The sequence below is a fragment of the Microtus pennsylvanicus genome, chromosome 1 (genome assembly GCF_037038515.1).
Source record: "Microtus pennsylvanicus isolate mMicPen1 chromosome 1, mMicPen1.hap1, whole genome shotgun sequence".
Lineage (NCBI taxonomy): Eukaryota > Metazoa > Chordata > Mammalia > Rodentia > Cricetidae > Microtus > Microtus pennsylvanicus.
The window spans coordinates 142,502,591-142,528,854 of NC_134579.1; the positions used below are offsets into that span (position 1 = coordinate 142,502,591).

Below are 26,264 nucleotides of genomic sequence, written 5' to 3' on the forward strand. Positions count from 1 at the left end.
TGAGTTCTGTGTTGGAGCTGAGGTTCTTCTCCTCAGACGGAGGACAGCAAGTGAGAAGATTGATGGAGTCCTCTGTGCTTCTCTGCAAGACGTGTACCCCATGGCAGAGGCTTCTGCTCACAGGTAAGGGGACCCACTCCCTGACTGTGTGGGGAGGGGGACTCAGGGGCAGACTGGAGTTTCCTAAAAAAGAGGACAGGATCTTGGGAGGAGACTCAAGGTTTCTGTTTGCAGCTTTGGTGCCTAAGGTACAGTAAGGGACAGAGGCTCAGCATCCAGAAGCTCTCAGAGGACAGGGGGTGATGATGGTAAGAGAAAAGCCTCAAGCACTCCATATTCACAGTGAATTTCATTGGCTGCAATGTTCTGAAGACACTTGTTCCCAACAGTAATAGCACGACCATCCAAATAGTGATCAAGTGGAATAGCTAGTGAGATCTCTCAGTGTGGGAAGATATGACAACATGAAACCAATCCTCAGCTCCCACACAGTAGAAGGAGAGAACAGACTCCTGCAGGATCTACTCTGCCCTCCACATAGGTGCTGTGACATGCACACACCCATGCACACCCTAGCACATGTGCCCCACACAAATTTGTGGCATACATCTTCATATGTGCACAAGGAGACACCAGTCTTGACAAATACACACATATATTTACATAAGTAAATCTAAAATAATTTATTTCACGCTTGAAAAATTACTGTCATAAATTTTAAACCTAAGAACTAGGAAGAGAATACCATGGAGACACATTCCACTTTCTTTCCTTTCTTTTTCCCTTTATCCACTAGTGTCTGAGTCTTCTCCAGGAAATGACCCTCCAAAAAGATCTGACTGATCCTGTCTCTACAAATTCCTGGTTATGCCAGGAAATGTAAGCTCAGGTCTTTAATCCTACCACTTGGGACACAGAGGCAGGTGATCTCTGTGAGTTCAAGGATAGCCTGGTCTACAGAGTAACTTCCAGGGCAGCCAAGAATACACAGAAAAACACTGTCTCAAAAAAAACCCAGAGGAAAAAAGTCAGAAAGTGAGGCCTTTCCAGAGAAGGAGTTCAGAGAGGCAGTGATCGTCATAGATATACTCTATGTGAGGAGGGATAAGGGGCACTTAGTGGGGGAACCAAAAAGATACGTGAGCAGAGAATTACTCAGAGAGTTAATGACACACTCATACATTCTGAGTCAATGGATCTCATGTTATGCAAATCTGTAAACGAGGGTGGGCACACCCCTATTTAAACACCAAAGCTTAGTGTTGATTACAACCGTTTAACACTGGAGGTGTTTTTTTCTCAACTCCCTTCTAGCCTTCCTTTTAACCTTCTGGCACCTGTCCACCACTGCCTTTGTGACCACTGTGTCAGTGCCATCCCGAGTGGCCGAAGGAAATGACGTCCTATTCCTTGTCCACAATCTGCCAGAGAAATTTAAAACCGTTGCCTGGTTCAGAGGGCCCTCAAATATGACTGCAATATATGGACTGCCGGACAATTTAAGTAGGCCAGGTCCTGCACACAGCGGCAGAGAGACAGTATTTCACAATGGATCCATGCTCCTTGAAAAGGTCAACCTGAAGGACACAGGCTTCTATACCGTACGAACCTATAATATACATGGAAATGCCATATCAACAACATACACATACCTCAACGTGCATGGTAAGTTATTTGTTGTGAACTCTGTGCACTGGTTGAGGTTCATTCCACAGAACATATACAGGAGAGGGGTCTGTGCTTACCTTCCCTATGCATTGTGTTCTCATGTTGGGGTTTGAGCATTAAGTTTGGGACTCACAAGGTGTAGAATAAAGGCAATAGAACAGAATCCTTCGTTTGACTTCACCTTGCACACAGGTAGATGTGTGATGGGTAGTTCATCCAAGGATATCAGCTCCTGTCTAGACTCTAAAGGTTCTTATCATGAATGTTTCCTTGAGAAAGACTCGGAGGGAATCAACATTGAGCCGGGTTGAGGAAAACATGGAATCCCCAGAGATATGAGCACTGGGACACCTGGCCTCAAGACTTCTTTCCCAGACTCAACTCCAGGTATCCATGAGAGGCATTTTCTAAGTGTTGGATTTGGATGTCTTGATGGCAAGGAAGAGTGCTCCCTGGTAGTCAAAGTCATGTGATTTGTGGAATCAGATGAGAACCTTGGTTGAGCTACATCCCTTGGCCATCTTCTTTAGAGAGGCAGCAGGGAGCCATAGGTCGGCAGGTGTCTAGGCCATTAACTAACAGTCCTGTTGGGTATATGAGATTTCACATGAAGGTTGTGGTCCCCAAGGAGAGTGACGGAGGAAACAGGTTTTTTGACAAGTGCTTGTCGGCTGGGTGCAGCTCCTGGAATTCTCTCCTGTAGGCAAATGGTTACAGGATAGATTGGGCCTCCCCAGATAGATGCTGTAGTTCCCCAAATGATCTCCAGGGATGCCATCTGGATACGTATTGAACTGGCAGAAAAGCATTTTGCCTGAACTAGGAACTTACCTAGGAACTTGGTTCCAACTGTGTTTTTACAGATGTGGAAACCATGGTCATAGCGTACTCAGACCTACTGTCTGCTTAATGGGTCTGTCACACTGCCAGGAGACCATGTTCTCTCTCCCACTTCATGTGTTTCCTTTGGTAAATGCATGTTATCCATGGCGAATCAATTAGATAGAGGTTCAAGGCCTCTCAGAGGTCACAGAGCACAGGGAAGCAGAGTACGTGGGAGCACGGTCTTGAAAATCTTGCAGAATGAAGGGTCTCACAGCCGTTTTCCAGGGATCAGGTCACCTCCTCCCACACACTCAAGATCTGAGACTCCTACACATCCTGGGCCCAGAACCCAGTCTGATGGTGACTCCAGGGAGAACAGTTTTGTTCTTTTCCACACACATAACGCACCTGGTCCCACTGGAGTCTCAAACTCGGTTTTGTCACCTTTCTCCTGGGAGCAAAGTCCATATTTTGAGAGTATTGAAAACAGGGCAGACTGGGTGCCCAGCTGGGGTTCTTTGTCGCACAGTTGTGCAGATTTCCCCTTTTTAGTGCTGAGAAACCTAAACGAGGACACAGCAGAGTGCAGTTCCAGGCTGAGCTGCTATTATCTCATGTCACAGGGATGGTCGTCACCCTTGACTCTTACTCTGTGTTCTAGAGGAGAGAAACACAAGGAGAGATTCAGAAAAGAACATGGGGCAACACTGACATTGGAGGGGCAGAGAAGTGGTTTGAACACAGACCCACCATCAGCCCGTTGTACTATGGTAGGTGCTCCTTCCTGGGAGGAGGCTCAGCTCAGATGAGAAGGACAGCAGAGTTTGTGAGCTGTGCTGGAGCAGACACCTCGGAGGCAGGACAGATCAGCTCACTCAGACAATGCAGTTCCCCTCTGTGCTCCTCTGTAAAGGGTGCACCACATCTCAGGGCCTTCTGCTCCTAAGTGAGGAGACCAGGAGTGACGGTGTGTGAGAGGAGAGGACTGACATACTCTCTGGTGTCATGAGAGGAGTCTCAGTGTTTGTAGGGGAGAAGAATACAGAGTGCGAGAGAGGCTCAGAATTTGAATTCACTCCTTGAATACTTCAAGTTCACTGATGGCTTCATTTTTAAAATAATACAAGACTACCAGGTGTTGGTGGCACATGCTTTTAATCTCAGCACTTGGGAGACAGAAGCAGGTAGATCTCTGTGAGTTTGAGGCCAGTCTGGTCTACAAGAGCTAGTTCCAGGACATCTAGGGCTGTAACCCAGAGAATTTCTGTCCTGAAAAATAAAGAAAAATACACGACAACTTATGGTTCTTACAATGTCTCAGTTCGAGTGACCTAGAAGTAGAAAAAGCTATGAGAATTCAGGTGTTAACCGCCATTCCAACAGGAACAGAACAACAACAGATTTCGAGAGTGAAAACAGTGTTGGTAGGGGCAGAGGGTGGGCAGACACCACCCCACCATCATCCACTGTAAATGTGAGCAGGGATCTGCTCCAGTAAGATCCCAGGCAAACTGACAACGGAAGAGCGAGATCCATATATTGGAAATGACAAGTGTGGGGATAATGAGAACATGAAGGTCATGTGCAGACCACCACCAAGTAGGACAGGGACACTCACCCACCACCCTAGGCTGAACTATGGACACAGCTTCTCAGGACACAGAGCCTCATCTTAGCCAAGTATAAAAGATCCAACTTAGATGTATTTTTGTCTTCCCTTCTAGCTTCCCTTTGGAAGTGTGGGCGCCTTTCTACCTCTTCACAGCCCACCATTGAATCCATGCCACCCAGCGTTGCTGAAGGGGGAAGTGTTCTTCTACTTGTTCGCAATATTCCAGAGAATACTGTAGGCTTTGCCTGGTTCAAAGGAATGACTGCCTTCAAGAACCTTTTGGGTATCCGAAGTCTACCATTCAGAAAACCAATTGTGTTTGGACCTGCATACAGTGGCAGGGAGACACTAAACAGTGATGGGTCCCTGCTGCTTCACAGTGTCAGTCAGAAAGACCGTGGACTGTACATACTGCGAATTGTGAGAGCAGATGGTAAAGATGAAGAAGCAAAAGTGGAACTCCAGGTGGACAGTAAGTGATTCTCTATGAGTTTTCATGGCTGGGTAGGGCTTTGACACACAGGATTGCCATGGCGAACTTAGCCTCCATTCCATCTTACATTGTGTCACTCATAGAGACAAATGGCCCATATATCAGCTTCCATCTTTAGTCTCCATGTGCATCAAGGAAGACCTTAATGGAAAGTAACTCAGCTAACATGTCAGAGTCAACCCAATCTATTGGGGCTCTAGACCTGGGAGAACTGAATCCTGTTATCTTTCCACGGCTAGACTAAAGTGACTCAGTCTATTGTAATGCACTTATATTCTCTGAAAGATCATAAGAAACAATGGCTTTAGAACATCTAGGTCAAACTGGAGTATTTATTACCTTCAAATTGAGAGTGTCATTAACAAAATCCAGGAGTTGGTGCAGAGTTCACAGATGGGTGTTTCCTATTGGTTTGCTCTTCATGCTTGCTCAGCCAGCTCTCTTATATCACCCAAGACTCCTAGCCCAGGGCTTGAAGTGTCCACAATGGTCTGAATCCTTTTGCATCTATCCCCAATTTAAAAAATGTACTACAGTTTGGCCCACAGGTACATCTGGCGCTTGCATTTTTAACTGAGGCCGTTTCTTGTAAAGTGACTGTAACTTGTGTCGAATTGACACAAAACCATGCAGCCTAGTACCGAAATATTTTAAAGAGCTGAGTCTGCCTTGAAGACCAGACTACTCCCAACCCCCGCACAACCCCAGAGCTAAGGGGCACTTGACAATACTACAAGTGCATCTATTAGGTGAAGTCAAAGGATGAGTATTGCCTCAAAGGAAACTGAAGAAAAAACCCAGAAAATGATCATTTCTTCCAGACCTGTTGAGTGCAGGGGAGGCATCACCTCAAACCTCAGTGTACATGAGTGTGTGTGGTGTTTGCCTGAGTGTAGTGAGGAAGCAGCCATATAGAAGAAATGACACTTTCAGGGGCATTGTTTGTAAAGAGGAGTTTTGAAAGGTCAAGAAAGATAATGTTTCTGCCCTTCATTATGTGGCATACACACACACAAACACACACACACACACACAAACACACACAAGCAAGTCTAGCATGAGTGATGACTCCATCTCCTCAGTCTGGAGGTCACCATCTTTTTACCAAACACAGTGATTCCCATGTGATGTCTTTTTCTCTCTTCCCTCCCAGGTTCCCTTTCTGTGTTCTGTAATGCTCTCACTTCTTCCCAACTCATGATCCAACCGGTGCTTCGCTATGTTGCTAAAGGTGAAGACGTACTTCTCCAAGTTCATAATCTTCGAAGAGAAGCGTTATTGTTTTCCTGGTTCAAATCAAACAATGGGAGCCCAGCCCGTAAACTTGTAGAAAACAATAGATTATCGAATGTTATCTCCTGGCATCCTGCAGAGGAAAAAAGAAAGGAGCTGTATAAAAATGGATCCCTGCTGCTTCAGAATGTCATTGAGAGTGATGCAGGGATGTACACACTCGAAGTTTTATACAACCATTTCAAAATTGAAAGAGCAAATGTGGAGTTTTATGTAAAGAGTAAGTGACTCTCTATGGCCTTTGACTGCTGGGTGTGGCTCATCCTATTTCATACACTAACGTGGCAGGATTGGACTGTGCCTGCTCTATCCCCATTGCATTGTTTACCCCCACCCTCGGGGTTTAGGCCATCACTGCAGGACACTCACTGGGTAAACAAACTGTAATAGATCAGAACTCCTAACCTGGGTTCACTTGCAGAGAGGAGGACCTGTGCTGGGTAAACTCAAGCCCAGGATGTCAGTGTCCTTGCAGACACTTGGAGCTCTCCCCAGAAAGACTCTGTGGAAATCAGGCAGTCCCTGGTTGATAAAGGCATGGGGTCTTCACAGAGCCTGTGAGGAAGTCCTAACTCCAGAACTTTGCCCATCTGAACTCAAGATGACATTGGGGAGCTTTTTGTAACCGTTTGTTTAGATTTCCCATCAGAGCTGACAGAAACAAAGCTTTATTGACTGTCCAAGTCATGGGACTGACTGTCTCCTAGAGTATAGAATCAGCTGTGTGCAGCCATGGCAGCTGCAGTTAGGAAGGTCACCTGTGCATCTCCTTCTCCTGAGGCTCAGTGGACAGGTGTCCAGGCCATTAGCCTATTGCTCTGATGGGCTTATGAGACTTCACAGGGAGGTCAAAGCTCCAAGGGAAGAAACAGAGGAGGCAGCTACTCCAGATCCCTCCATCACCACAGGATTCCAGTCTAGGAAATTCTCTTCTGCAGCAAAATAGTAGCAGATGCTGCTGGTCTGAGCAGCTTCCTGATCCCAAACTCAGACCATTGTTCATGACTAAGCTTAACTCATGGACATGACAATGATCATTCACTGTGTGTCCTATTGTGTAGAAACTTAGACAGGAAACAGTGTCTAAACCAGAGTAACCCAGTCTCTTGGTGGCAGATCCAAAGCTCAATCTATGTCTTTAGTCACAGCTCCAAATTCTCCACACCCCCCTGGAATCTTTATAAAGTATAAACTTAAGAGGGCTTGGTTTACTCTCTGGATGACTGTCATTTGGTATTCTCCTCTGTTTCTTCACAGAGTCTGTGACAGAGCCCAAATTGCGAATCACTGACACCACTGTCACAGGAGGTACATCTGTGATCTTGACCTGCATTTCACCTGATACTGATGTCTCTATCCGTTGGATCTTCAATGATAATGATCTGCGTTTCACAGAGAAGATGACTCTGTCCCCAACAAAGTGTGGACTCAGAATAGATCCTGTAGGTAGAGAGCATTTTGGACTATACCAGTGTGAGGTCTCCAATCACTTCAGTTTTCAGACCAGTTACCCAGTTAGGCTAGGATGAGTGAGCCACCTCTCCTCTCATCCCACAGTAGAATGCTGGCATTTCTTTATTAGTGGAGTATAAAATGGTGAAAAGTTATGTGGTGAAAATGATTAGCTATTACTCAGGTACTGCCAGCTTGGTGACTCACACCTATAATCCTGGGATACATGTGTGTACAAGGGGGAGCCAAAATTTGAAGTGACGTTTTCTTAAAACAAAAATAAAGATATCAATACAGTAAACAAAATTTCAAAGACATTAAGAGCATAGGTTGTGGTTCAATTATATAGCAATACCTTAGAATTCTTGGAAACTAGTTACAGGAGTCCTCAAATTTTTGGATGCTCCGAGTCTGCTGTGAAAAGTTTGCCTTGTTTGCATAGAGAAAAACCATCCTCTCATACGCTCAAATACATTCCTTGTTCAACTAATTCACCTACTCCCAATACTGCCTGCATATCAGTTATCCATGTGAAGTGAGGAAGAGTGACAGGAGAAAGGTCTGCCCATTTTCACTGTCAACATAACTAGTTTCTAAGTAGATTCGATCTACAGTTTATTTCATACACGGATGTAACATCTTTCACATAAGGGCAGATCACGCTGTTTTCACCTTGAGAGTGTCATTCACAGTGGGGCATTTCTTATTAAGTTTTTTCTATTAATATGTATTTCTTTCTTTTTTTAAATTTTTCTCTCCTATAGTACATCCTGACTAGAGTTTCTTCTCTCTCCAGTCCTTCCTAAACCCTCACTTGCCCTGTATCTCAGACACACTCTTTTTTTCCCTTAAAAAATGAACAGTTCTCCCAGGGGTATCTACAGAACATGGCATGTCAAGTTCTATTAGACTTGCCACAATCCCTCATTTCAGAGCTGGGAGAGACAGCCCAGTAGGAAGAAAATCATTCAAAGGGCAGGCAAAACAGCCAGAAATGTGCTCCTCTTCCACTGCTAGAAGTTCTACAACAGTACCTACCCACACCATCATAACTTGTATGCAGAGGCTCTAGCTCAAACTCCTACGGGATCCATGATTATCTCTGCAGTCTCTTTTGTCTACTGTAAGCTCTGCTTTATTGATTCTGTGTTCTATGTTTTTATGGTGTCTTTGGCCCCTCTGGTTCCTATCATCCATCCTACCCCTATTCTGTGGGATACTTCTGCTGCTGCCAAATATTTAGCTGTGTGTGTTTTCACCTGTTCCCATAATTGTGAGCTGATGCCTCTCTGATTAGGTCAGACACTTATTTACGAGATATCAGAATATCATTAGTAATAAATAATTTCATTGAAATGTTTTTTCACTCATGTGTGGTTCTATCTTGAATTTCTGGGCTGTCCATCCTCTGGTTCCTGGCCATCCAGGCAGTGTCAGGTTTGGGGTCCCTCTTATTGTATGGTTGTTTATATGGACCAGCCATTGGTTGGTCACTCCCATAAGTTCTATTCCATCATTACCCCAGTACATCTTACAGGAAGGAGAGATTGTAGTTCAAATGTTTTGTGGTTTGATTGGTGTCCCAGTTACAACAATCTGTTGTGGTTACAGAAGATGACTGGTTCAGACTATTCCTCACTACTAGGAGTCTCTAGTAGGATCACTCTTGTACATTCCAGGTTTCACTACAGCAGTGAAAATCCCACACTGCTCCTATAATTCCCCCACCATTCCTGTCATTTTCCCAAGTACTCTCTCATTCCATCCCACCTCCTGCTACCTGTTTCCTCCTGTTTCCATCCCTGAAGGCTTCTAGTCCATCCACAAAATATATTCTGTTTCTTCTTTCCAGGGAGCTTCATGGGTCCCAGTGGAGTTTTCCTTGTTAGCTATCTTCTCTATGCATGCAACAAAACTGCATCTAATTGTGCACAATATTAGTTTATAGAAGTAGAGCTCAGATGGGTGTGCCTGTTACAGGTTCCAGAGACTTTTGTAGAATCTTTAGGATTTTCCAAAAAAGTTCATGTCATCTGCAGATTTATTTTACAACCAATTAACTGGCTACATTTTATTTATCTTTGTTGCCTAATTGTCCTGTCTAGGACATCTAAGAGAATACTGAAGAAAAGTTGTCACTGCAGCCTCCTTGTGTCAGTCCTGGTCTTACAGGGAAAGCTGTCAGTGTCTGCACTGAGTACTGAGATGGCAGTGGTTTTCCCAAGTGCCCCTACAGCAATGGCCTCTCTTATACTAGTTAGTCTGTTTTCATCATTAAAAATTGTTAGCTTTTGTCAATCTTCTTCATTGATTCACTCCTATGAGTTATAAGTGAAATCACTTTTGTCTTTTTCATGCTCCCAACGCTGTAGGTTCTGTTTCTCTAGGAATTTGTCTGTTTCATGCAAGTCATTGTACAGTTCCCTATCCCTATTGAGTTGTCATGGAAACTTTAGTAATCTGAAAAATTGACAGCAAGGTCTCAAATTTCACTTCTAATGTTAATAATGTTGCTCTTTCAAAACCAAGTCAATTTAACTAAATGTTGTCAATGCCAGTAAGCACTTTGAAGAATAAACTTCTTTCCTTTTATTGAAAATAGATTCTTTTTCATACAACATATACTGTTTACAGTTTGCCCTCTCTCAACTCTTCCCCACTTCCTTCCCACATCCCTTACCATGAAGAGCCACTCCCTTTCTTTCTCCCATTAGAGAAGAATAATCCTGTAAGAAACAACAACAAAACATGATAAAATAAAATATAATAAGATGAAGCAAAACTATTATATTGGTTTTGTACATTACAACCACACAGGAGCAAAAGAGTCCTAAGAGCAGTCACAAGAGTCAGACACCCACTGGTTCTCAGAGTCAGGAGTCTCATAAAAATACTAATATAGGTAATACTTATAATATACATGCAGAGGACCTGGTGCCAACTTATGTAATCCCTCTGCATGCTGATGCAATCTCTGTGAGTTCAAATGTGCCTTGCTTAGTTGAATCCTTGTACTCTTGGTTTCCTCCATTCCCTCTGACTCTTATACTCTTTCTGCTTTCTCTTCTGAGTAATATCTGGAGCTTTGAGGGGATAGATTTGATGGAACATCCCATTTAGACTGTCCATATTGTAAGTGTTACAGCTCTGGAAGGAAAGGTAGCTTATCCATCTGAAGCCAAACAATACTTGTAGGTGTTACAGATATGAAATACAAGTTATCCTGGCTGCTGGAAGTCAGGCAATACCTGTAAGTGTTATAGCTCTGAAGTTGAAGGTATCCTGGCCTTTGGAAGCCAGATGATCCCTACAACTCAGAAGGGGAAGGTATCTTGGCCATCAGAATCTAAGTAATACATAGAGCTCAGAAGGCAAAGGTATCCTGGTAAGGATCCAGGTGATATCTAAACGTCTGTTCCAGTGGGGCATGGTTTCCATGCAGGAATGTAGTATCTCTGAATCTCTCTGGAAGAGCCTTTGCAACCCCACTCTGCTCTGCTAAGGGAGTTTTCCCACAGAGATGTAGCAGTTCTGTTTCTTCCTACCAAAAGTTTTTAATTCTCTGTTCCTCACTGCTTGGATGAAACGTCATCACCCAAACCTCATTCAAGAGATTTATTGGTAAAAAGAGATCCAGAAAAGTGGCTGCCCCGGAAGGGTGGTAAAAGGCAGCTTCAAATTGAACAAGTACAGGTCTTATAAGGTTTACTAGTGGCAGAGGTTTCCCAGGATGAAGATTTTCAGGGTGGGAGTTGATTGGATTTCCACTTCTGAGCTTGGAGAAGCTCAGAAAATGGCTGGAATTTTTTCCCAGAGATGCTTAACTTTTGTACTCAGGGACTGGTTGGTTTTCCTGCTCAGGTATTATTTGGTTTTCATTTTGAGTTGATCAGGAGTAGAGTATGTTTCTTAGACTCTTGCTTCAGGGCCAGGGTATGTTTTTTTTGAATTGGTCCTTTAACCCTACACATATGATATCTGTTGTGGGTGTCTCCATATGTTCTCTTCCCATCTGCTGCTAGAGGAAGCCTCTCGGATGATGACTGGATAAGGAAATGATATATAAGTACAACAGAATATTGCTAGATCTAACTTATAAGCCTCTTCTCTGAGGACTATAAATGATAGTACTTGAAGATTCTATGCAACTTGGCAACAGAGGAAAACAGTCAATTGTCCAACAAAGTTGTATTTCCTACAATCCACAGCATTGACTAGCATGACAAGATAACTCTAATTGTTCAAGAACAGCAGTTACACCTTGAAGGTAGCCAAAAAACTGTCTAATTAGATTCAGCCTGTTCAAAAGGAGGGAAATCATGGCCTGGTACTGGAATGTAATCAACTGTAGATGAATAGTGATTTTATGCATCCTAGAGGACAACCCATGATAGCCACTTTCTTAAACCAGTTGAATTTCTAGGTTCATTTTAATACTTATCCTTATTCCCACAGGCAAGTGTAGCTTTAGCCCCATATTCAAGATGCTTTTTTTTTTTGCACAGACAGAGGCTACCAAAGAAATCCAAAACTAACCCAAGTGCAGCAAATGAACAATGAATGCTGTGGTGTATGTATAGGAATGTCCCCATAGACTCGCTTGTTTGAATTCTTAACCCATAGGGAGTTGCACAACTGGGAGGTGTGGCCTTGTTTAGGTAAATGTGACCTTGTTGAAGGAAGTCTGTCACTGTGGAGGTAGGATTTGAGGTCTCATGTGGTCAAGATATTCCCAATGTGGCTCACAGTCTCTTTCTGCTGCCTGAAGATCAAGATGTGGAGCTCTCAGCTCCTTCTCTAGCACCAACACTGCCTGCTTGTTACCATGCTTTTTGCCATGGTAGTAATGGACTAAACCTGCTAAACTGTGAGCTGTTCCCAATTAAATTCTTTCCTTTAAAGAGTTGATATGCTCACAGTGTCTCTTCATAGTAATAAAACCCTAACTAAGAGAGACACCATGGAGTGTCCAGCCCTACCTGATCTATCTATAATACAACCACCTTGTTTGAAGGTCAGGGCACATCTCAGAAGAGGGTTGAAAATACTGTAAGAGGCAGAAAACCAGATGTCTACAGCAAAATTCTGTTTTCTGTATATTATAGGGAGCTTCACCCAAGAAATTTCATCCATATGGTTGTATAAATAGATATGAAATATGATGACACCAGTTGACATGGCAGGGTATATGTGAGTAATTCGAAGAGACTGCACTTCTATATAAAGACCTCCAGGTAATTAATGAGTTATGAGAGTCAGTATTCTTCAGGTATGAGCACCCAATATGTAATCTAATCCCATATGGTCAGCCATAAACACATGCGCAACATAAAATTGACCCATTGGATTGTATTTATGTATTTATTGATTTATACATGAAAATAGATGTAATAATAATAATAATTAAGAAAAAGCCATGAAGCTGAGAAGGTATAGCAATCTTGAGAGAACATAGAGTGGGAAAGGCAGGGAGTAAGAATATAATGTAAATGCTTGTAGAAAATTCTAAAAGATGTACTTTTAAAGATTTAAAAATAAGAGCAAAAATAAGAGAGAGCTAGAGAGAGTGAGAGAATGAGAAATAGTTACCATGCCAGTGATCCTGGAGGGAGGCTGGAGGAGCCTCTTCTAAGAACACCATCTATTTCTGAACAACATCATTGAGTAATCTTCTCTTGATCCACATATTGAAGGAAATTCCTATTTTTTTAACCTTTTAGTGGTGATGGAGCATTTCTCACCTCGTGATGTAGTTCAGGGAGGCATAGAGGAGCCAGGTTTTGTAAATTATGAGTAGTCAGGTCACAGCACAGACAGCTCCTATACTCTGTCATAGAATAAGCTTCAGGAGATATGGCCTGATTAAGGTTGTGTAAATCAGTGGTAAAGCTGGAGACCTGTGTCCTAACACAAAGGTGAGGGGACCATGCATTGACAGTGGATAAGAGGAGGGGAACTCAGAGAATAGCTGTAGTTCCCTAAGATAAGCACCTGAGTGGTGGCTAGAGAGGACAGCGGGTGACAACAGTTAAGCAGCAGAAAGCTCTTGGTGACCAGGAAATGTTAAGAGGAGGGAAAATGCCAGATTGTTTCTTCCTCAAAATTTATCACCATTAGCCATTATATTTTGAAGACTAATATTTCAAACTATAATAGGGAGATTCTCCAAATGATAATTCAACCAGAGTTGACTCTGTGTGTAAAAGTACTTACTGCTAAGGCTGACATGCTGAGTCAATCCCCATGTCCTACATAGTGGAGGAGGGAGTAGACCCAACTTCTTCATATCCTCTAACCTCCACATCTGTACAGAAGATTTTTCCATGTACAGAGCAAGAAAATCAGACAGGAAGAGTATGGATATAGGTCAGTGGTTCACTATACTTGTTGCTCTTCTAGAGGCTCTGAGCATAGTTCTCAGCACCTAAGTCTGGTTATTAAACAGCCAACCTCCTATAAATACAGCTCTAGGGAATTTCACAAAGTTTCCTAGAGAAATTTGTTGGGGGAAGAGCCACTTGTTCTTTCCGGCTGCCTGGCTAGCTTAGACCTGAAATAATCACACAGAAACTGTATTAATCACTGCTTGGCCCCCTAGTTCTAGCTTCTTACTGGCTACCTCTTATATTAATTTAACCCATCTCTATTAATCTGTGTATCGCCATGTGGCACTGGCTTACTGGCAAAGTTCTGGCATGTCTGACTATGGTGGTGGCTCCATGGCATCCCTCTGACTCGACCCTTCTTTCTCCCAGCATTCAACTTTGTTTTCCACGCCTAGCTCTGTTCTTCCCTGCCATAGGCTTAAAGCAATTCCTTATTCATTAACTAATAAAAACAACACATAGACAGAAAGACCCTCCACATCAAAGCTCCTGCAAATACTGTGTACATAAGCAGCATACACATACAGAAAAGTAAAAGAAATGTTATAAAAATAAGTGAGGACAGCCTCCATCCACCTGCACTGATTGAAGGAAGAGTGAACCCTGGAGACACAGACACCACTGCATCATTGGTGGAAGATGATTTGGGAGAGCTTGGGGGAGTGGGGTGGTTGAGATGGAGGAAGGGCGGATATGGGAGCAGGGAAGAAGATATCTTAATTAAGGGAGCCATTTTAGAGTTGGCAAGAGGCTTGGCTCTAGAGGGGTTCCCAGGTGTCCAAGGGGATGTCCCCAGTTAGGTCCTTGGGCAGTAGAGGAGAGAACACCTGAACTGGCCTTGTCCCATAGCCACATTGATGAATATCTTGAATATCACCATAGAACCTTCATCCAGAGGTGGATGGAGATAGAGACAGAGACCTACACTGGAGCTGGACTGACCTCCCAAGGTCCAGTTGAAGATCAGAAAGAGGGAGAAGATGAGCAAGGAAGTCAGGACCATGAGGGGTTCATCCACAAACTGAGACAGTGTAACTGATCTAAGCTGAGCTCATCAAGGCCAGCTGGACTGGGACAGATGGGGCATGTGATCAAACCGGACAATCTGAATGTGGATGATAATGGGGGCTGACTGAGAAGCCAATGATAATGGCACTGGGATTTGATTCTACTGCATGTACTGGCTTTTGGGATCCTCGTATGTTTCAATGCACGCCTTCCTAGGCCTGGATGGAGGGGGGATGGCCTTGGACTTCCCACAGGGCAGGGTACCCTGCCCTCTCTTAGGACTGGAAAGTAAGGGGGGAGGGGGAATCGGGGAGTGGGAGGGAAATGGGAGGAGGAGAGGAGGTGGAAATTTTGAACAATATTATTTATAAAGCAAAAAAAAAATAAAACTAGTAGCTATTTTTAAAAAGTAAAAAAAAAGAAGTCACAAACTGAGAGATTTCTGGAAGTGGATAATCTGGGTAAATAAACAGGAAATGCAGATGCAAGCATAATCAACAGAATACTCCCCATACTCCCAATTTTGTCAGGTGATCTTGACTGTTTTCAATTTCCAGGTGGGTTTATATGTTTTTCTTTGGGTTCGCCTTATTACTTAGTTTCTCTAGGATTATGAACTGTAGGCTCAATGTCCTTTGTTTATGGCTAGAATCCACTCATGAGTGAATACATAAGATATTCATCTTTTTGGGTCTGGGTTTTCTCACTCAGGGTAGTTTTTTCTAATTCCATCCATTTGCATGCAAAATTCAAGCCATTTTTTATGGCTAATTAGTATTCTAATGTGTATATGTTCCACACTTTCTTTATCCATTCTTTGGTTGAGGGGCATCTAGATTGTTTTCTGGTTCTGGCTATTACAAATAATGCTGCTATGAACATAGTTGAGCAAATGTTTTTGTAGTATGATTTAGAATCTTTTGGGTATATTCCCAAGAGTTTTATTGCTGGATCCTGAGGTTGGCTGATTTCCAATTTTCTGAGAAACTACCATGATGATTTTCAAAAGTGATTGTACCAGTTTTCATTCCCACCAGCAATGGATGAGTGTTCCCCTTCCTCCACATCCTCTCCAGCATAAGCTATCATTAGTGTTTTTGATCTTATCCATTCTGACAGGAATAAGATGGTATTTCAGAGCTGTTTTGATTTGCATTTCCCTGATAGCAAAAAATGTTGAACATGTCCTTAAGTATCTGTTGGCCATTTGAATTTCTTCTGTTGAGAATACTCTGTTTTGTTCAGTACCCCATTTTTAATTGAGTTATTTAGAATTTTAATGTCTAATTTCTTAAGTTCTTTATATATTTTGGAGATCAGTCCTCTGTCTGATGTGTGGTTGGTGAAGATCTTTTCCCTTTCAGTAGCCTGCCTCTTTGTGTTATTGACAGTGTCTTTTGCTTTACAGAAGCTTCTCAGCTTCAGGAGGTCCCATTTATTCATTGTTGCTCTTAGTGTCTGTGCTACTGGGGTTCTACGTAGGAAGTGGTATCCTGTGCCCATGCATTGAAGGCTACTTTCCACTTTCTCTTCTATCAGGTTCAGTGTGGTCAGATTTATATTGAGGTCTTTAATCCATTTGGACTTGAGTTTTGTGCATGATAATAGATATGGATATATTTTCATTCTTCTACATGTTGACATCCAGTTATGCCAGCACAATTTGCTGAAGATGCTTTTTTTCCATTGTATAATTTTAGCTTCTTTGACAAAATCAAGTGTTCATAGGTGTGTGGATTAATATCCGGGTCCTCCATTCTATTCCATTCGTCAACATCTTTGTTTTTATGCCAAATTCAACCTGTTTTCAATATTGCAGCTCTGTAATAGAGCTTGATGTCAGGCATGGTGATGCCTGTGGAAGTTTTTTTTTTTTAATCATACAGGATTGTTTTGGCTATCCTGGGTTTTTTGTTTTTCCAAATGAAGTTGATAATTCTTTCAAGGTCTGTGAGGAATTTTGTTGGGATTTTATGGGAATTGCATTGAATCTATAGATGACTTTTGATAGGATTGCCATTTTTACTATCTTGATCTTACCTATCCAAGAGCATGGGAGATCTTTCCATTTTATGGTATCTTCTTCAATTTCTTTCTTCAAAGACTTAAAGTTCTTGTCAAATAGGTCTTTTACTTCTTTGGTTAGTGTTATACCAAGATATTTTATGTCTTTTGTGGCTGTTGTGAAAGGTGGTGTTTCTGTGATTTCCCTCTCAGCTTCTTTATTTTTTGTGTATAGGAGGGTTACTGATTTTTTTCAGTTGATCTTTTATCCTGCCACATCACTGAAGGTATTTATTAGCTGTAGGGGTTCTCTAGTAGAGTTGTTGGGGTCACTTAAATATACTATGTTATCATCTGCAAATCCCCTTGATCTTTTGTTGTCTTATTGCTATTGTAAAGGCTTCAAGAACTATATTGAAGGGATATGGAGTGTACAGGCTTGTCTTATTTCTGATTTTGGTGGCATTGCTTTGAGTTTCTCTCCATTTGATTTGATGTTGGCTTGCTGCATATTGCTTTTATTATATTTACATATGTTCATTGTATCCCTGATCTCTCCAGGACCTTTATTATGACGGGGTGTTGGATTTTGTCAAATGCTTTTTCAGCAGCTAATGAAATAATCATATGGCTTTTTTCTTTCAGTTTTTTTATACGATGGATTACGCTGATAGATTTTCATATGTGGAACCACCCCTGCATCTTTGGGATGAAGCTGACTTGATCATGGTGGATGATTTTTTTTGATGGCATTCTTGGATTTGGTTTGTCAGTATTTTATTGAATATTTTTGTATCCATGTTCATGCATGAGATTGGTCTGTAATTCTCTTTTTTGGTTGAGTCTCTGTGTTGTTTTGGTATTAGGCTAACTGTAGCCTCGCAAAAATGAGTTTGGCAATATCTCTTCTGTTTCTATTATGTGGAACACTTTGAGTAGTAGTATTCTTAGATGTTCTGGTAGAAATTTGTACTAAAACTATTTGTCCCTGGGCCTCTTTTTGGTTGGAAGTTTTTTGATGACAGATTCTATTTCCTCACAGTTTATAGGTCTATTTAAATTGCTTACCTAGTCTTGATTTAATTTTAGCATATGGTATATATCCAAAAAATTTTGCTTTCGTTTACATTTTCCAAGTTTGTGGAGTACAGGTTTTTGTAGCACGACCTAATGATTCTCTGAATTCGTTCAGTGTCTGTTGTTATGCCGCCCTTTTCATTTCTGAAAATGAATTTTTAATTTGTATATTCTCTTTCTGCTTTTGATATGTTTGAAGAAGGGTTTGTTTATCTTTTTAATTTTCTCAAAGAACCAGCTCTTTGTTTCATTGATTCTTTGTATCATTTTCTTTGTTTCTTTTTTGTTGATATCCACCCTCAATTTGATTATTTCCTGTCTTCTACTCCTCCTGGTTGCATATGCTTCTTTTTGTTCTAGAGCTGTCAGATGTCCTGTTAAGTCACTAAAGTTAGCTTTCTCCATTTTCTTTATGGGCACTTATTGCTATGAGCTTTCCTCTTAGCACTGCTTTCATACCATTTACCCAGACTTTCCATATCCAAATTTCCCTAGGTTTGTGTTTTCTTTGTTACCTCTATTTCAGTCTTCAAGTCTTGAACTGTTTGCCTCACTTGTTTGATTATTTTTTCCTTGGGTTTCTTTTTATTTATTTATTTATTTATATATGTATTTATTTAATTTTTCTATATATTTTGTTGAAAAAATTCCTGCCTCCTCCCTGCTTCCCATTTCCCTCCCCCTATTCCTCTCCCCTTCCCCTCACTCCATTCCCCCTCCCTCTCAAGTCTGAAGAGCAGTCCAGATTCCCTGCCCTGTGGGAAGTCCAAGTTCCTCCCCCTCCATCCATGTTCAGGAAGGTGAGCATCCAAACAGTCTAGGTTCCCCCAAAGCCAGTTCATGCAGTAGGATCGAAACCTAGTGCCATTGTCCTTGGCTTCTTATCAGCCTTCATTGTCTGCCATGTTCAGAGAGTCCGGTTTATCCCATGCTTATTCAGTCCCAGTTCAGTTTGCCTTGGTGAGCTCCCAGTAGATAAGCCCCACTGTCACAGTGGGTGGTTGCACCCCTAGCGGTCCTGACTTCCTTGTTCTTGGGTTTCTTTGAGGGATTTATTAATTTCTTACAATTTTTTGTTTATCTTTTCCTATATTTCTTTAATGGAGTTTTTAATTTCCTCTTTAAATTTCTCAGTTATTTTCATAAAGTTATGTTTAAAGTCATTTTCTTCTGCTTCTTCTAGGTTAGGATGATCAAGTCTTCCTGTTGTGTGACCGTGGGCTCTGGTATTACCATGTTGCTTTTTGGTTGTTAGAGGAATTTTTGCATTGGTGTCTGCCCATCTCTTTCCTCAAATGAGGCTGGCAATGGCTTTGCATCTTGGGCTCAATCCTTGCAGTAGTTCTCTGAGTGTTTGTAAGTTTTTCTTCTTTTGTTTTGTACTGTCAATGTCTGTCTCAGAAAGCCTTTGAGGTCTCTCTTCTTTCTTTGCCTGTTTTTTTTTTTTTGGTTCTTTTCTCTTGATTCACTCTCTTGGTGCTCTCTTTTGGTCCTCGTCAGTGTTGTGGCAAGCTCTTGATCCCCTCAATATTGTAGCATGCTCTCAGCTCGTAAGTGGGGTGTCGCTAGTAGCTTGGTGGGACTAGTGGCTGGGGTTAGGTTTTGGAGGAGCCTACCTGCAGGAAACTCTGCTGGCTGTCTTGAAAATCTGAGGGAGTTTGGGAAGGATCCCGTGGTTTTGTCCCACTGTGGAGGTCCTAGGGAGTGGGGTGTCCTGCCCCATGGCTGTTCACTCACCTCTTAAGTCCCCTTTGTATTGGAGCAAGCTGTGTTTCAGAGTTCCACCCAGGCTGCAGAGGGATAGGCATGTTTGGGTGGATTGTGGCTAGTACTTTGGAGGGGCTGCTGGATGGGTTTGGGTTTCGGAGAGACTATTCACAGAAACACCCTGCTGGCTGTCTAGAAAAGCAGAGGGAGTTGGGGGAGGGACCTGGGGTTTTGTCCCACTGTGGAGGTCCTAGCAAGTGTGGGGTCTCACTGCATGGCTGTTCACTCACCTCTTAAGTCCCCCCGTATTGGAGCAAGCTGTGTTTTAGAGTTCCACCAAGATTGCAGCCTGCCATAAATTCTTAAACTGTTCCCTGGAGGCAGAATTCGCTATGTGCTGCAAAGCTGTTTCCCAGAGCCATCTCAGCAGCTGCAGCATCTGGGAAATTCCTCTTGCTCATGTAGGATTTTTATCAATTTTGATGGGATCCACAATCTTTTATCCTTTGTGGAAACATAAGCATAACCTTAGCTCTACCTTAATGCTTTCCCTTGACTATTTTGATGTTAAAACATTTGTGATAGATGGGCTGACTTAATTCAGCCTTTTTTCTATGGTTCATTTCCTAAACTAGTATAATTTCTAGATAAAATCAGCATATAACCTTCTATTCACAGCTAAGTGAAGCACACTTAGTCATCAATGAAGCTTCTATTTGTACTGACGGAGACTTGGAAAAAATTTGAAAATTTGTTGAAATGTGTTGTAGAGCAACAGACTTCACAGGGTGTCCACGCCCAATGATTTATCTGTATCACAATCCCCTTGTTTAGAATCAGGAATCATTTCAAAAGTTTAGGAGGAAAGAATGTAAAAGCAGAGGACAAGGATGAGATTCTATCTTTTATATATGACAAGAAAGCTATACCCAAGAATTCCAAATTACATGCCTGCTTAAAGAAGACCTAAAACAATGGCAAGACCATCTTGCATGTTAGCATGGATGAGAAAATATCCCAGGGATCCCCCCTTAACTAGAGAGCTAAAGTAATTAATAAATTCTAAGAGAGGGAGAATCAGTATTCTCCATTGATGAGCCCATGATAGATTACCTAATCCAAATGGTCAACCATATTTTTATGGGAAGTCTTTCTGTATATGTGTTGCTTTTATTGGTTAATGAATAAAGAATCTGCCTTGGCTGTTATAGGGCAGAATAGAGCTAGATGAGAAAAATTAAACTGAATGCTGGGAGGAAGAAGGCAGAGTCAAGAGAAGCCAGTACCTTAACCAGAGGCAGATGCCAGGCAGAACCTTGCTTGTAAGCCACAGCCACATGATGATACACAGATTAATAGAAATGGGTTAAATTAAGTTGTAAGTGCTAGCCAATAAGAACTTAGGCCAAGCAGTGATTTAATTAATGCAGTTTCTTTGTGGTTATTTTGGGGATGAGCAGCTGGGAACAAAGAAGTTGCCTTCAACTACAAACCATAAACATATGCACATGAGCAACATTAAATGGGCCCAGAAGGTTGTATATATATTCATAAATTTTATCTACATATATATAATTATAATAATAATTATGGATGAGGCATGAATTAGAGAGAAAGTAGAAGAATTTGAAGAGGTAGAAAGTGAGACTGAGGAATGAAAAACTTTATGTATTGTAAAAGATTTAAAAAGGAATGAAAATAAGAGAGAGCTAGTTTGAGTGTGAGACAAGAAATAGCTCCCATAGAGTGATCAGCGGAGGTTGTCTAAGGAGCCTCTTCTGAGAGCACTCTCCATTTTGGGCAATATCATTGAGCAGCCTTCTCCCAATCTGTAGCATATAGGAAAGGTGTGATCTCTAACTTTATAGGGGCAGAGGGAAGTTTCTCACCATGTGTTTACTTCAAGAGAAAGAGACAAGGAACATGGAAGAGTCAGTTATTGTTAACTGAGAGTATAGGAGTCACAGCACAGACAGCTCCTACACTCTGTGCTAGAGTAAGCTGCAGGAGAAGTGGTATGATTAAAGCATTGGATTCATATCCTAACACAAAATTGTGGAGACCATGCCTTAACAGTGGATGGGAACTCAGAGTATGGTGGAAGTCTTCTAAAATAGAAGCTTGACATGGGACTAGGACTTGTTCTTCCAGCCTAAAGGGAGAGGACAGAGAGGAACAAATGTTCAGTATGAGGAAGCCCACGGTAAACTAGAAGCAGTAAGGGAAGTGGGAACCAGATTGTTTTATAGTCAAAGTTTATCATCATTGTCAATTATTTTCTGAAGATTGATGTTCCCAATTATGACAGGGTTTCCGTCTAAATGAAAATTAGAGGAAGTTGAGTTACCAAAATATTTCAGTGGGTTAAGGCACTTGCTTCCAGGGATGATGAGCTGAGTTTCAAGATTCAGCATGGTGGTAGGGGAGAACCAATTGCATCATATACTTTATTCTACTTACATGTGCAGTAGCATTTTATTACCCATACCCTGATGTATACATAAGTAAACACACACATATTCTCTTTCTCATACACATACATAGAATGCACCAATAAATGTAAAACTAAAAGTCAAGCTGTGGTATTAGCCTCTTTTGTTATCTACCAACATGATATATCTTTAAAGTCAGTGTCCTTGTATAATCATTTATTTACTTATCAACAGATGTCTTAGCTTTTTCTTGGTACTGGAACATATCAAAACAGCAATGCATTGTGTCTTTCCAAAGCCCCAGTTGCAGTGGACTTCTAGAAGGTGAATTCAGGAGTTGATTAGATCCATAAAGGGAACAAGGAAAAGAACGAGAAAGGTGGTTTGCGAGTTGACCCAGTGTAGCACTTGTTGGTTTTTCAGACAATCTGAGTTCAGTACCCAGGGTCTATGTGAAGAGAAATCACAACCTCACCTAACTCCAACTCCAAGAGGTTTCACACAATGCCTGGGTACCCAATAGTCAACTTGGCGTTTCCTTTTGAGTCACAACATAGACACTAAATTACAGTGTACTCAGTACACTGGTGCCAAGCCATTAGCCAATGGTTTTGATGGGCTTACGAGGTTTCACAGGACAGCCAGGCTCTCCAATGGGAGGAACAGAAGACATAGGTCCCCCTGATGAGTGCACGTCCACAGGGATTTAGTCGAGCATATTCTCTCCTGCAGGAAGTAGTAACAGATGATGCTTATCTGGACAGCTGTCCTGTCTCACTGTCATGACTGTGTTCATATTCAGCCTTATTTGCATGGTGACATCTATTCACAATGTGCGCTGTCATTGGGAAAATGAGACACTGAAACCCCAGTGTGTTTATATACCTAACACAGGCCATGGGTTATGGAGTAGCTTTCTGTGTACAACCATGTATACAGTGTCTTCACTCTAGAGGTCTTCTCAAGTGTCTCTGAAGGAAGATGAGCTATTTTTCAGAGATTTTAATCTCAGTCATTAGCAACTTGAGGGGCAGTATCTGTTCCAGGAAGTGAAAACAGATTGACAGTTAGATTTGACTATAGAACTAAATTACTTGGGAAAATTTGTGCAAAAATTTAGGAGTCTATAAGCCAGCTGCTGGACAGGAAATCGTGTGCTTTCTGGAATGCTGTTGTCACTACTCCGGAAAGGCAAAGGACAAGGCTTTGATTCCTGCATTCTAATGAATCCTGGATCTAACAGAGGGCTCTTTCTGCACAGAAAGTCACTATTTCAAACAACTTTAGCATAGTTCTCCCATCGTACCTCATTGTACTCCTGAGAAGTCATCCTTTCAGGATTACGCCTTAGATCTTGGGTATGAGGAACACTGGTCTCATATGGAAAATGTTAAAGTAAAAATCCCTAACCTAGTTCTGCCAGACATACCTCTACCTTCTAACAGAAATATTTGCCTCTGTAAACATCAACCAGGGAGTGCTGGCGAGATGGTTCAGTGCTTAATGTCAATGCTTACTCTTTTAAAAAACTGAAGTTTGTACCCAGGACACTCATGGCAGCTCATAAACAATCTGTAATTCCTTTTCTGGGGGATCCAATGGCACCTTCTGGATTCTGTGGGCATCATGCATACTTGTGATTCACAGATATATATGCAGTAACATAACCATACACAAGGAAATAAATAAATAAATAAGGAACAAAGGAAGGAAGAAAGAAAATAGCAACCTGCATTTCAGGAATTATCTCTTTATGTTCTTTACTTGTGTTAAGAAGAGCATTATAGTCTAAAACAACTGTTTTGCTATAAAAATCAACTCTACCATTTATTCTCCTCTTTATTAGGTCATTCTGAAACTTGATTATCTTTTGGGGTCCTGTGCCATTTCTCAGTCACCATCAAACATCTGGGAAGACTGGCCCTTTTTATGATTAGGTCTGCTCATTTAGCCGAATGACAGGCATGTTCCTTGTCTCATGTTTGAGACTTCTGAGCACAGAAGTTCTGAGGACTGTTTGTGGGTGCTTCTCAGAGAAGCTAAGTAGGCAGTGTTGTTCAAGCCTCTCTGCAGAACTTCCTTAAGCATTATTGCTTTATAGGGCACAGGTCTAGGCTCAGCAGTGTTCATCAGTATAACAGGAAGGACAAAGTATTTGTCCTTTGGTGCAAGGCAGGCATGGGTCAGTGATGTTCAAGGGAGACAATGTTCATCTGACTCCAGATCCTAGGTCTTTACCACCAAACTATGCATCTCAAATCACATATGGCAAAGATGGTTTCTCCTATACAGCACAGCAGACCCACCATCTCCCTGAGTACTCAAGCCTTAATGCATCTGCCTTTGATTAATATTCTGCCTAGGTTTCTAAGAACAGGGATTGGGGGTGAGTGTCAAATAGAGCAACAGTGCTTGAAAGAGGCCTCTACAAGTGTCAGTGGTTGCACAAGTTTGCATTCCCACCAGCAATGGAAGAGTGTTTCCCTTACTCTACATCCTCTTCAGCAAAGGCTATCATTGGTGTTTTTGATTTTAGCCATTCTGACAGGTGTAAGATGGTATCTCAAAGTTGTTTTGATTTGCATTTCCCTGATCGCTAAAGGGGGTTGAGCATGAAGTTAAATGTCTTTTGGCCATTTGAACTACTTCTGTTGAGAATTTTCTGTTCAGTTCAGTGCCCCATTTTTTAATTGGCTAATTTAGCATTTTAAAGTCTAGTTTCTTGAGTTTTTATTTTATTTTTATTAATTTTTTAAAAAATATTTATTTATTTATTATGTATACAATATTCTGTCTGTGTGTATGTCTGCAGGCCAGAGGAGGACACCAAACCTCATTACAGATGGTGGTGAGCCACCATGTGGTTGCCAGGAATTGAACTCAAGACCTTTGGAAGAGCAGGCAATGCTCTTAACCACTGAGCCATCTCTCCATCCTTTTGAGTTCTTTATATATTTTGGAGATCAGACCTTTGTCTGTTGCGGGGTTGGTGAAGATCTTCTCCCAGTCAGTAGGTTGCCTTTTTGTCTTAATGACAGTGTCCTTTGCTTTACAGAAGCTTCTCAGTATTAGGAGGTCCCATTTATTCAATGATGCACTTAATGTCTGTGCTACTGGGGTAATACGTAGGAAGTGGTCTCCTGTGCCCCTATGTTGTAGACTACTTCCCACTTTCTCTTCTCTCAGGTTCAGTGTGTTCAGATTGATATTGAGGTCTTTAATCTATTTGGACATGAGTTTTGTGCATGGTGATAGATATAAATCTATTTTCGTTCTTCTACATGTTGACATCCAGTTATGCCAGCACCATTTGTTGAAGATGCTTTCTTTTTTCCATTGTATACTTTTAGCTCCTTTATCAAAAATCAGGTATTCATTGGTTTGTGGGTTAATATTCAGGTCTTTGATTCAATTCCATTGGTCGACTTCTCTGTTTTTATGTCAATACCAAGCTATTTTCATTACTGTAACTCTGTAATAGAGTTTGAAGTCAGAGATGGTAATGACTCCAGAAGCTCCTTTATTGTATAAGATTGTTTTGGCTATCCTGGGTATTTGTTTTTCTATATAAAGTGGATTATTGCTCTCTCAAGGTCTGTGAAGAATTTTGTTGAGATTTTAATGGGGATTGTGTTGAATTTATAGGTTGCCTTTGGCAGAATTGCCAATTTTACTAGGTTGATCCTACCCCATCCAAGAGCAAGGGAGATCCTTCCATTTTCTGGTGTCCTCTTAAATTTTTTTCTTCATTGCCTTAGAGTTCTTGTCAAATAGATCTTTCACTTCCTTGGTTAGAGTTACCGCAAGATACTTTATGCTATTTGTGGCTACCATAAAAGGTGAAGTTTCTCTGAATTCCATCTCTGCTTCTCTAAACTTTGTGTATGGGAAGGCTACTGATTTTTTGAGTTGATCTTGTAACGTGCCACTTCACTGAATTTATTTATCAGCTGTAGGAGTTCTTTGGTAGAGGTTTGGGGGTCACTATAATCTACACTATCATATCATCCTCAAATAACAAAATTTTAACTTCCTCCTTTCTGATTTGAATTCCCTTGATCTCCTTATGTTGTCTTATTGCTATTGCTAGAACTTCAATAAATTTGTTGAAGAGATATGGTGAGAGTGGACAGCCTTGTCTTCTTCCTGATTTTAGTGGAATGGCTTTGAGTTTCTCTCCATTTAATTTGATATTAGCTGTTGGCTTGCTATATATTGCTTTTATTATATTTAAGTATGATCCTTGTATCCCTAATCTCTCCAAAACCTTTATCATAAAGGGGTGTTGAATTTTGCCAAATGCTTTT

The 26,264-nt window shown here is 41.5% G+C and overlaps 2 protein-coding genes across 2 annotated transcripts in view; both read left to right on the top strand.

The window, feature by feature from the left end:
* LOC142854779 (pregnancy-specific glycoprotein 22-like) overlaps nucleotides 1-4,585 on the top strand; it is a 66,232-nt gene extending 61,647 nt beyond the window's left edge. The window contains exons 6-8 of the mRNA XM_075981073.1: nucleotides 1,315-1,601; nucleotides 3,155-3,263; nucleotides 4,218-4,585. Of these exons, the coding sequence (XP_075837188.1) occupies nucleotides 1,315-1,601; nucleotides 3,155-3,263; nucleotides 4,218-4,585 (764 nt within the window). The remainder of the gene's footprint in view (nucleotides 1-1,314; nucleotides 1,602-3,154; nucleotides 3,264-4,217) is intronic.
* Nucleotides 4,586-4,743: 158 nt separating this feature from the next.
* Nucleotides 4,744-26,264, top strand: part of LOC142854830 (cell adhesion molecule CEACAM3-like) — a 110,041-nt gene continuing 88,520 nt past the window's right edge. Inside the window, exons 1-3 of the mRNA XM_075981208.1 lie at nucleotides 4,744-4,750; nucleotides 5,752-6,111; nucleotides 7,149-7,337. Of these exons, the coding sequence (XP_075837323.1) occupies nucleotides 4,744-4,750; nucleotides 5,752-6,111; nucleotides 7,149-7,337 (556 nt within the window). The remainder of the gene's footprint in view (nucleotides 4,751-5,751; nucleotides 6,112-7,148; nucleotides 7,338-26,264) is intronic.